Source organism: Danio rerio, chromosome 19, assembly GCF_049306965.1.
Source record: "Danio rerio strain Tuebingen ecotype United States chromosome 19, GRCz12tu, whole genome shotgun sequence".
Taxonomy (NCBI): domain Eukaryota; kingdom Metazoa; phylum Chordata; class Actinopteri; order Cypriniformes; family Danionidae; genus Danio; species Danio rerio.
Window position 1 is genome coordinate 49,230,630 of NC_133194.1, and position 12,207 is coordinate 49,242,836.

Genomic DNA, 12,207 nt, shown 5'->3' on the forward strand with positions numbered 1-12,207 from the left:
AATAAATTTTGTTGTAGGCCTAAAATGTACATTCTTAAATGTTATTAATGGCAGCAATTCACACATAGATTAAGGTACATCTGAACAGTGATTTCCAATAATAAAATCTAAATGTCAAAAAATGGTGTTTATTGAGTTTTGCAACCAAACTCTTCATATATAGTGACTTAGGATCCTTTAATTAGACCATCATGATTAGATAATGTAGGCCAGCTGGGTCAATCATGAGCACGTGCTCCTCTTAAAATTAGTTTAAAATTAAACTTCACTTAACTCTAGTGTTCAGTGTGTGAATTACAGGGGGATTTGGGGAGGACTGACCCCCTTAATTAATGCTTGATCCCCCTGAAGGACGTCAAAACAACACTAGTTCTCTAAATAGTGAGAAATGGTTTGCTCTGATCTGTATGTTAAATACGAATATTAATAATTAAAATGATAGATAATATAAACACATTTGACTACCCCTATAACGGTTCATACCATTGTGAATGCTTAATAATGATAATTAATAATCATAATAATAATCACAAATTCATTATAGATTGCCAAAAGATCAAAAGTAGTCCCTTAATATTTTTTAGTTCAACATTGAAGCATATAATGATAACTTTAGATAAAGTTTACCATGATTATGCTAATGAACTAATTTTATTCATTCAGTTTTCTTTGACGTAGTCCCTTATTTATCAGGGGTTACCACAGGAGAATGAACCACCAACTATTCCAGTCTGTGATTTACACCGCCTGTGCCCTTCCAGCTGCAACTGGGAAACACCCATACACACTCACATTCTCACACACACACACTCTTGCTAATTTAGTTCATCCAGTTCCCCTGAAGCACATGTGTTTGGACTGTGGAGGAAACCGGAGCACCCGGAGGAAACCCACAGCAACACGGGGAGAACATGCAAACTCCACACGGAAATGCCAACTGACCCAGCTGGGATTTGAACCAGCGACCTTCTTGTTGTGAGGCGACAGTGCTGACCACTGAGCCACTGTGCTGCCGCTAATGAACTCTTCCTTTGCTTTTACAGCCTGAATATAAAATTGCAGATCCTATTTGCACCTTCCTGTTTTCCTTGTTCGTCCTGGGAACCACATTCACCATCATGAGGGACATTGTTATCGTCTTGATGGAGGGTAAAAGGCTTTGCTTTTGTATTTAATCTCCAGAGTGGTCATTTAGTAAAGCTGATCATGTTGTCTTTCATGCAACAGGAAAGCTCAGATTTTAATATTTGTGTCTAATAATTTTAATTATTTATTTTTGTTAAGTTAACAGGGTTAACATTTCTGTAAATGTACCAGAATTATCCCCATGAAACAATGACTTTGCATATATTTTGAAAGAATAATGTTCTACACACATCTTATGATATTCACTTTAAACAAAACTAACACAAAGGGAAAATGACAAAAGCGACATGACAAATGCACAATAACAAACAAAACTGCTGCTAATTAAAAGTATTAATATGAATCCTACATGCAAATCAAATCATTGGTACTTTATTTGGACTTGAAGTAATATAAATAATGAGCATGCAAATGAAGAGTTGTTTTTTTCTGAGCTAAAAGTGATTTTTATTTCAATTTCTCTGCATTTTTAAATGTCTTATTCGAGAGGAAAGTTCAGATCAATGTTTTTTGTCCAATAACTTACAGTAGCTTTTCATTTTAATTGGATCTGTTTATTTAACAAAGACATGGTATATTAATAAAACATTTCTGTAAATGTACCAGAATTATCTAAAGGTTATTTCTTTTATCTGTAGCCCCTGCAAGTCACTTTAAAGAAAATTTAATCAAAGTATATGTCAAAACAAATTTACAGTTACATACCACAATATCCATTCATTCAATTTCCTTTGGCTTAGTCTCTATTTCAGAGATTGCCACAGCGGAATGAACCAACAACTATTCTGGCATATGTTTTACACAGCGGATGCCTTTCCATCTGCAACCCAGTACCCATACAAACATACACTATGGCCAATTTAGTTCACCAACTGCCCTGTAGCGCATGTGTTTGGACTGTGGGGGAAACCGGAGCACCCGGAGTAAACCTACGCCAACATGGGGAGAACATGCAAACTCCACACAGAAATGCCAACTGACTCAGCCGGTACTCGAACCAGCGACCTTCTTGCTATGAGGCAACAGTGCTAACCACTGAGCCACAGTGTCGCCAAAAGTAAAATAAAAAATACCAAGTGGTCAAGAGACATACCAAGGCTATCAAAATTTACGATTTGAATGTTTTAACGTTGACCTAACTGAGCATTATTTATCCATATCTTTAATTCAGCCATTTGCGGCAACTGGCAAGCAGTTATAATGTAATAAGCAGTATAATGTACATCCAGTCGTTGTTTTATTGGAGAATGAACCCTTCAGTCTTATACAACAGCTGCTATCAGAATCGCGTATTCCAGAAAAACGTGTAATAATCAGGATAATGTACATCATGCCGGTTGTTTTCACTGAATAAATCCTTCAGTCTGCTGTTATTAACCTGATAAACCTCTCCGGCTTCATTCTGAACAACCAGCTGGATGTAAATGATCTCTTATAACATTCACATATCTTGGACCATTGTAATTGGCCAATCAGAATCAGGTATTCCATAGAGCTGTGTAATAATTAACAGTAATGATAAATTTGATAATGATAGTATGCGTTTAAAGTAAAGTGTAGTTTTCTAAAAAAAAAAAAAAATGTGTATGCATTTTCTGAAAGGTTAATTTTTTTCATGTGCATCTGAATTTCTTCTTCTCATTAAAGCATATTTTGGATGATGTGCATGATAATTATGCACTTGTAATCCTCAGTGTTTCTCTTGCACAGGTACACCAGCCGGAGTGAACTATAATGAAGTGCGTCAGCTTCTGCTGGGAGTAAAGGGTGTTAAAGCCGTGCACAACCTGCACATCTGGGCCTTGACCATGAACCAGGCTGTGCTTTCTGCTCATGTGGCCACCGGTAATGCTTTTAATTACAATCATTTAGTACTATACAACAGTGTTTCTCAACCATGTTTCTGGAGGACCACCAGCACCGCATGTTTTGGATGTCTCCTTTGTCACACAAATTACTGGTCTTTCAGTCAATGCTAATGAGCTGATGATCTGAATGTGCAGAGCTGGTGGTCATCAAGGAACGTGGTTGAGAAACACTGCTATACAGCCTTTGAAATTGTCAGAAATATTCCCCAGAGCTATGACATAGTAACAGTCGATTTATTTCTTTTATATATTATTTATTATCATCATTCCTTTTGAGTACTATAGCACATTTCAAGTTACATATAATTATTAAACCTGTTTTAACCTTTTAATTGTCTTTTAATCATTTTAATTCATTGTTTTTATTTATTTCTTTTGCTTTTTTAAGCCTTCACTTTGAATTACCATTGTGTATGAAATTTGCTGTATAAATCAACTTGCCTTAATATGCAAAACATTACACTGTATAAATCACAGTACACTGTAACTCCCCTTCATACACACACCAATCCATGTTAATTAATAGTTTTACATTAATTTACACCAATTTATAGTGTGCAGGGGCATAGATTTAGCATGGAAGGAGGGGACACCAATATCCATCTATTGAAATTTTCCCTACCAATAATTTAATTCACTTAAAAAAAAAAGAAAAATCACCTGGAGGAAACCCACACGAACACGGGGAGAACATGCAAGTCCAGAACATAGACTTGAACCATCAACCTTCTTGCTGTGAGGCCACAATGCTAACTACTGAGCCATCGTGTTGTCCTAACTATTTTTTATTAATTATTATTTTTTTGGTCATAATGACAGTACATAATATTTTCAGTTTAACAGTCTGTTCATTTCTGACTCTTCAGATGAGACTGTGGATCCACAGGAGGTGCTTCGAGAAATGACCCAGGTCTGTTTTACCAAATACAGTTTTCATTCGGTCACCATTCAGCTGGAGCCGCAGGCCGATCAGAGACCCGACTGCAGCCTCTGTCAAGACCCCGCCAAGTGAAACACACACACACACACACTAAAGAGGGATAGTTCACCCAAAAATGAATATTTACTCACCATTTACTCTTCCTAATGTGGGTCCAACCCAAAAAAAGATTATTTGAATAATGCTGGAAACCAGTAGCCATTAACTTCCATAGTAGGAAAAAAATACTATTAAAAATACCATTGCCATGATTATTTATAAAAATACTATTGCCCCAGCGACTCGACCATGGATAAGCGGAGGAAAAGGGATGGATGCAAGTCCCTAACTAGATTTCCATTCAAAGATGTGAATTAGATTTATGAGCAAAACTGGAATATTGCATGAAACAAAGCCGCGTTTCCTTCCAATGAGAAACAAAACAGACCAAAATCATTTATGTCCTGATAAACAGCAAATATCAGACAGAGAAATGTAGTTTATAGTGGTATGAGAAGACACTCGTTTTTTTTCTCTCCAATAAATGAGTTGCGCCTTATAATGAATAGACGAAATGCAGTGAACACAGTGTGGTGGCCTTTTAGGGGCCTGAGATGCTCAACATAGGCTCATTTAGAAAACGTAGCCCTATATACATTTCTGGAGATCACGAATTATGTAGCCAGAGGAACATATTGCTGCATTTCAGCTTACAAACGCTACAGGGCGGTATGACACTGTTCATCTTCTTGACACTGTTTTCATACTTACCAGCTGACCGCTTAAGGCTGATTTATACTTCTGCGTCAAACACCGGCGTATGCTACGGCGCTGACGCATAGCCCTTCGCCGTCACTGACGTGCAACTCTCAAAAATTGTAACTACATGTCGCAACGAGGCGTATCGCAAGCTCTGTGATTGGTCGGCTTGGTAGCGCTGACGAGTCTGGGCGGGACCGAGAGCCACATAAATGGTGCGAGCCTTATGGAGCGATTGTTTACTAGTATGGAGTCCCGTGAAGGAGCTCCGGATGGAAAGTTTTGTTTTGTGTTTACCTCATAGTTAAAGTTGTTGCACATCCACCGGTTCCTGCCGCAAAATGAGTGAGTTTGAGCCACTCGTACATCCCGGAAGTGTTCAGGAAAAGCAAAACAGCAGAGAAGAAACTCGACACAGAGGAACATTTACACCTCACTGCCAACAAGCGTTTCGGAAGTGTTAATGCAGACCAACAGAGACAGAAGTATAAATGCACAGCTACGGGCGTTACGTGCGCCGATGGTTACGCCGGTCACTTGACGCAGAAGTATAAACCAGGCTTTACCTCCATGTGGACGGCTTTCCTGCTGTTACCAGTTTGTCCAGTGCCTCGTTGCATATGTCAGTGGATTTGAGATGCAGAGAGGAGTTGATCTTGATGACTGGGTTTGAATCCAGCAGAAAACAGTCCCAGAAAGCATGTAAAACAAAAACAAACCCCTCAATAAAACAAGTCAATAACAGGGTGAGAATGTGGTAAAATCTGAAAACGTGGTAAAAACCAGGCGAGGGCTTTTCTTTTTTTCGTATTGCTTTTAAAAACACGATCAATTGGGTTTAGGGAAGGAGGAGGGTAGGTCAGTTGATCAGTCAGACGACAGTGACCTATGGAACAAAATCAATGCCTAAAGTCTTGAATTAAAAAGCTTGTTGAATATCACAAACTGAAAAAAATAATACACCGTATTAACAAGTTCTTGCATTTTAATGACTTGAATTCCAGGGTTTGTATTTTTAGGTCCTGAAATTTAACATATCTGTTTATTTAAGCTGTGAATATTTCAAGGAAAAATATTTCAAACACATTTTCATACTTAAAAATGTAATAATTCATATTCAATTTTCAGATTTCACTTAAAAAATATTCAATACCCTTTAAAAATACGATGTATAATATTCAAAAGGTCATTTTCAGTTCATTTTATTTCAGTTCTAATATTCGCTTCCATAAATTCAGTGGATCAAATTCGACTGATAAAATTCAACTCTACATCCGGGAACTGCAGGAGAAGCAATAGATTGCAGAGTGAAGATCGCCAGCTGCTCTAGCTTTCACCAGCAGGTGGAGATGGAATAATGTAAGATTTTTAACCCAGTAAACAGGCGAGAAAAAGGCTAATAAAGGCAAAAAAGTAGCATTTAGTTTTAATATCAATGCCTTGGACATTATAAATAATAAAAAGTATGAGTAAAATGAGTAAATGAGGGTTTAGTCGTTTATATTTGCCCTTATGTAACGGAAGCCAGCTGGTGATCGCGTAAAGCTCACTCCTCGGATCCAGGGACAGACGTTGTTCTGCAATCTTATCGGAGCTTGTCTCCGATGCTGGCTCGTTACCTGCTCGGACCGGTGCGGTTACTTGCACATAAACCGTCTTTGGATGAATATGATGTTAAGGGCTAAGAACAATTACGAAAAAAGATTTTCAAAACCAGAGAGATTTTATGAGAATGTCACAAAACAGTTTACTTGGAAATGTTAAACAGAGTGTATGATTTAAGGTTGGTTATGGATGGGGCGTCTGATTTAAAATAATTTAATATAATGTGCCAATGCATTAAAGGAGCGTCTTCAGTTGTTCACACAGAACCGTCTAATATGGCATAACTATAAGGAGTAATGTTTGCGCTGTTTAAACGCAGCTATGTCAGGATTGGGATAGGTTATACATTTTCATCATTTAAAAACCTGTAGGCGAGAAAAAGGTATGAACGCAAAAGTGGCAATGTCGCAGCCAATGATAAGTAATAAAATGAGTCGCCTGTGGTTTGATAATAGGCAGTTGTAACTGACTTTAATTTGTTTTCAGTATTAAATGAGAAAACCGTTATTTATAACTTTGCAGCGACCGTTTGTATTTTTTTGATTAGCAATGTTGATATTTTTTGCAGTTATTAAACATATAAACTTATTTAAACTGGTTTAAATTTAATATTGTTGTCACTTGAGCTAGTTTCATAAGATTATGTTTAGAATGCGTGGTTTGATATGCGTGGTTGAGGGGTTCCTGCAAAGCAGCTCAATGTTCATCCTCATGGGGTATAACTGAGCTTTAATCGCCATCTACTGGAGAGAATGTATTTGCTCATTTATTCTATTAACTCTTTTTTGCAAGTCTGTTTTATGATTTCACAAAGTCAAACCATTATGTTTTTATTTTATATTTTGAGATGATCATATTTAAATAAACAATTGCTAGGGTAGCTAATAGTTTCTTTTTTATTGTTTTAAAAAAAAATCAGTAGCCTATAAAATCATAATTTTTGCTTGACAAAGTTATTGGTTTAGGATTCTGGATGCATTTTTGCTGTGTTGGAAACTCATAAGCTCACACTAATCAATTATATTATCAGAAATTACAGATATAAGAAATCCATATATTCATCCATATAATATTCATCACTCTTTTTACAATTATACACGTCATCTCCATTATAGACGTCAGCTCCACTTTCGGACATGGTAAACAGCCAGGTGTTATTTATATAAGCCCAAGCATGACATGTCATGATTAATATAATAATCGAAACACTCTTGTAGGCTATTCTTATGCTTGGCCAAATGTCATGACTTTCACTTTCATTTTACATTATTATGCACACGCCCAGATATCATCTGAAACTTTGGAAGAATTCCTATCATATATTGGCAGCCATCCAGCATCTCTTAATTCAGTTTGATATGCGGCGCTGGCTCTGACCGGCCACCGGAGCTTGCGGCCACTCGTTCGAATTTGTCGTGAGCAAGCCGCACCGCACATGCATGAAAACGTCAATCATTTCATTCATTCATTAATTCATTCATTTTCCTTCTGCTTTGTCTCTATTTTAGAGAAAAAGCGATAATCTGGACAAACTAAAGACATTTTGCAAACGTTTAACCGTGGCAGAACCCCAAAAAATCGAAAAAAAAGAAGAGAAAGACGATACCAAAGTGATAGCTAAAAAGGATAAATAGAAATATTAATTTAGAATCACGGATGACTTATTTAAGCGCAATAGCCCAAATACATGTCATTAAATAACCTAATAATAATAACAATCATAATTTAAATAATGAAATTATAACCTATCCCAATCCTGACATAGCTCCGTTTAAATAATAACTGAAGACGCTCCTTTAATGCATTCGCATGATAAATTATTTTAAATCAGACGCCCCATCCATAACCAACCTTAAATCATACACTCTGTTTAACATTTCCAAGTAAACTGTTTTGTGACATTCTCATAAAATCTCTCTGGTTTTGAAAATCTTTTTTCGTAATTGTTCTTAGCCCTTAACATCATATTCATCAAAAGACGGTTTATGTGCAAGTAACCGCACCGGTCCGAGCAGGTAACGAGCCAGCATGGGAGACAAGCTCCGATAAGATTGCAGAACAACGTCTGTCCCTGGATCCGAGGAGTGAGCTTTACGCGATCACCAGCTGGCTTCCGTTACATAAGGGCAAATATAGATGACTAAAACCTCATTTACTCATTTTACTCATACTTTTTATTATTTATAATGTCCAAGGCATTGATATTAAAACTAAATGCTACTTTTTTTGCCTTTATTAGCCTTTTTCTCGCCTGTTTACTGGGTTAAAAATCTTACATTATTCCATCTCCACCTGCTGGTGAAAGCTAGAGCAGCTGGCGATCTTCACTCTGCAATCTATTGCTTCTCCTGCAGTTCCCGGATGTAGAGTTGAATTTTATCAGTCGAATTTGATCCACTGAATTTATGGAAGCGAATATTAGAACTGAAATAAAATGAACTGAAAATGACCTTTTGAATATTATACATCGTATTTTTAAAGGGTATTGAATATTTTTTAAGTGAAATCTGAAAATTGAATATGAATTATTACATTTTTAAGTATGAAAATGTGTTTGAAATATTTTTCCTTGAAATATTCACAGCTTAAATAAACAGATATGTTAAATTTCAGGACCTAAAAATACAAACCCTGGAATTCAAGTCATTAAAATGCAAGAACTTGTTAATACGGTGTATTATTTTTTTCAGTTTGTGATATTCAACAAGCTTTTTAATTCAAGACTTTAGGCATTGATTTTGTTCCATAGTGACCTCTGGTGGATTTACATGGAAAAGCAGGCATGAATGACATTCGAGAGAGAAATTTGAGATCTCAAAATGCGTACACAGCGGCCTCTGTTGGATTCGCGAAAACAAAACATGCAAAAAACGTAGCTCCTGGGACGTATTTGACGCTCTTCAGAAATGTGTACAGGGGTACTTTTTCAAAAAGAGCCTGGGCTGGAGATGCTCTTTTGAAGCGCAAACAGATGCTCAAGACAGATCTGGAGGGAATAATAATAGAAGAAGAATAATACTGAAGCACTGTGATGGCGGACTGACGGAGTGCTGAGGCCTTTTACAATCAGAAAAATGACATTTCAGATATTTTACAATGCTGGAAACATGTAAAGCTGCAAACTTTATTAATGCAAAGACTCTGAACACACACGTTTATATCGGTGAAAAACTAAATCACATCACGCATACTGATGAAGAGCATGCACATTTCATTATTGTGTTTATTCATTTAATGTGTTTACATCATTTGTCATGCACATTTTATCTTAACAAATAAACAGTTTATCCTACTTAGTTGTGCTCATACGTTTTTAATGCACATTTTTAAAATGCATGCACATCTTAGTGTTTCCATTAAGCATTTGTATACAATATGAACAATATTGTACAATATTTATATACAATGCACATGAAAATAGGCGGATGTAAACAACAACAGGTAGATAAAAACAGCTAATGGCTACCAGTTTTTGGATTATTTTCTAAATATCTTCTTTTTTGTCTATGAGTGATGACACGATTTGAATTTTTGTGTGAACTACCCCTTAAAAGAAGAGCCCAAAGGGACAAAGGAGCTACAAAGCAGAGCATTTCGAGAGGATTATCATTGTGTTGGTCATGTTTTATAACTATATTTTTATTCTAGGAGGAGGACTTCTTAGACTTTGTATTATTTTGGGGGGTTTTTGTCACATTATTTAGTGTTTGGTTGCATTATTATCTTGAGAATGGGATATAAGTAGTATACAATGCAAAATATTTTCATCTTAATTTCGGTAACACTTTACAATAAGGTTCATTAGTTAATGCATTTACTAACATGAATTAATCATGAACAACACATGTACAGCATTTATTAATCATAATTGAACATTTATTAATGCATTATTAACATCCAAGTCCATGCTTGTTAACATTAGTTAATGCACCGTTAACTAACAATGAACTATTTCAGATATTAAATACAGTACTAGATGTATTGTTCATTGTTTGTTCATGTTAGTAAATGCGTTAATTAACATTAATGAACCTTATTGTAAAGTGTGACCTTAATTTCCGCTATGGTTATGACAAAGCTGCTTGTTTTTAATCTCCTTGCATGAACAGACCTGCTATTCAGGGGAAAGAATGATTCGATTAAGATGTATTAATGATGAAAATGAACTATTTATTATAAATAATAGACATATAGATTTAAAGATTGATTTGTTTTTCTAAATGAGTGTTTTATTGGGATCTGTGTTATTATATGTGTGTGTTTGATCACATGACCTCTTCACTGAGAGTGATGCATTATTAAATATGGTAGAAGTATATGCAAAGTATTGTATTCAGAATTTCTGCCATGGTTATGACACAGCAGCTTGTTTTTAATCTCTTATTATTAGCAGAATCATTAGTGAGGGCTAAAAATAATGTTTAATTGGGACCATCGATAACAATAAACAACCTTTATTTAAGTGTTACGATTAAAGTGAAACATGAAAATGAATGAAGATTGTCAGTTCATGACTTTACATGCTCCGTCACATTTATTTGTACACATTTTTGACCAATCACATGTGTTTCAGATGAGTTTATGAATGCAGTACATTATGCACAAACACTAAATTATTAGGTACACAAATATTATATGCAAGCACATTAATTAAGTACACAAAAACTATGTGCAGACACAAAATGATTATGGACACAAATGTTATGTACAAAAACAACAATTATAATGTACACAAATATATATATATATACAAACGTAATGTAATGTGTATTTATATAGCGCATTCATTGTGTATTGCCATACACCCAAAGCGCTTCACAATCATGAGGGGGGGGTCTCTCCACACCACCACCAGCAGTGTGCAGCATCCACTTGGATGATGCGACGGCAGCCACAGGACAACGGTGCCAGTGCTTCACCACACACCAGCTATTGGTGGAGTGGAGAGACAGTGATAGAGACAATTCAGTGGATGGGGATGATTAAGGCCATGAGGGCCGAGAGGGAATTTGGCCAGGACTAGGGGTTACACCTCTACTCTTTACCAGAAGTGCAATGGGATTATTAATGACCACAGAGAGTCAGTATTTGGTTTATCGTCTCATCCGATAGACGGCGCCCAGTGATAATAGAGTCCTCTTCACTTTTACAACAATTATTATGTACACAGATATTATGTGCAAGCAACCATTATTATGTACACAGATATTATGTGCAAACGCAATTATTCTGTACACAAAAATATGTACAAGCACAAAATTACGTACACAAATATTGTTTAAACACAGCAATTTGGATGTGCACAAAAATAATGTACAAACAAAACAAGTATATCATTGGCCTATGTTTAATTTAAATGAACATCAATAGTCATTTTCACAATATCAAGAGTATATAGTAACAACAGTGTGTATTATACTCAATTATTAATCTAAGTAATTAGATACATTCAGTGTGTGAGTGTGTGAGTGATATATATATATATATATATATATATATATATATATATATATATGAGCAATATCACACGAGTAGCAGTGTGCTATGGCTGTATATCAGCACTGGTGGAAGACGTGCGTTGGCACGTGCTGATATACACAACCCGGGCTCATTGTGGAAACGTAGCCCTGCGGACGTTTCTGCGGACCGCGAAATACGTCCTAGGAGGTCCGTATTCGAGCAGTTTTTGTTTTTGCGGATCCGCGAGAGGCCACTGTGGGCGCTTTTTCGCGTCTCGGACGCCTCTCGGGCTGTTCTCGCTCGAAAAGCCGCCGGAGGCCACTGTGGAGCGACCGTCCGTCCGACTGGCCGGCTAAATGACCGAACCCAAGTGACGGTTTGCAAAAGCCGTCCAGAAAAAGAAAGCAAAAGCCCTCGTCTTTGATTTCGACCACGTTTTCGGATCCCGCC

At 36.4% G+C, this 12,207-nt stretch overlaps 1 protein-coding gene and 1 long non-coding RNA gene across 3 annotated transcripts in view; one reads left to right on the plus strand and one right to left on the minus strand.

The window, feature by feature from the left end:
• The window catches only part of slc30a8 (solute carrier family 30 member 8), a 48,599-nt gene extending 43,121 nt beyond the window's left edge, over positions 1 to 5,478 (plus strand). The window contains exons 12-14 of one of the 2 annotated variants that reach the window (XM_068215337.2): positions 1,044 to 1,149; positions 2,857 to 2,991; positions 3,881 to 5,396. In XM_068215337.2, coding sequence (XP_068071438.1) covers positions 1,044 to 1,149; positions 2,857 to 2,991; positions 3,881 to 4,026 — 387 coding nt within the window. In that variant the 3' untranslated portion in view covers positions 4,027 to 5,396. Of the gene's footprint in view, positions 1 to 1,043; positions 1,150 to 2,856; positions 2,992 to 3,880 lie in introns of both variants that reach the window. The other variant, XM_073931940.1, reaches the window with a different exon arrangement.
• On the minus strand, positions 4,020 to 10,783 carry LOC141379188 (uncharacterized). Its single transcript, XR_012395270.1, has 4 exons — positions 10,330 to 10,783; positions 9,051 to 10,065; positions 5,259 to 5,578; positions 4,020 to 4,721 (listed from the first exon to the last, which is right to left on the minus strand). It is a non-coding gene; the product is annotated as an uncharacterized lncRNA (long non-coding RNA).
• Positions 10,784 to 12,207: the final 1,424 nt, after the last annotated feature.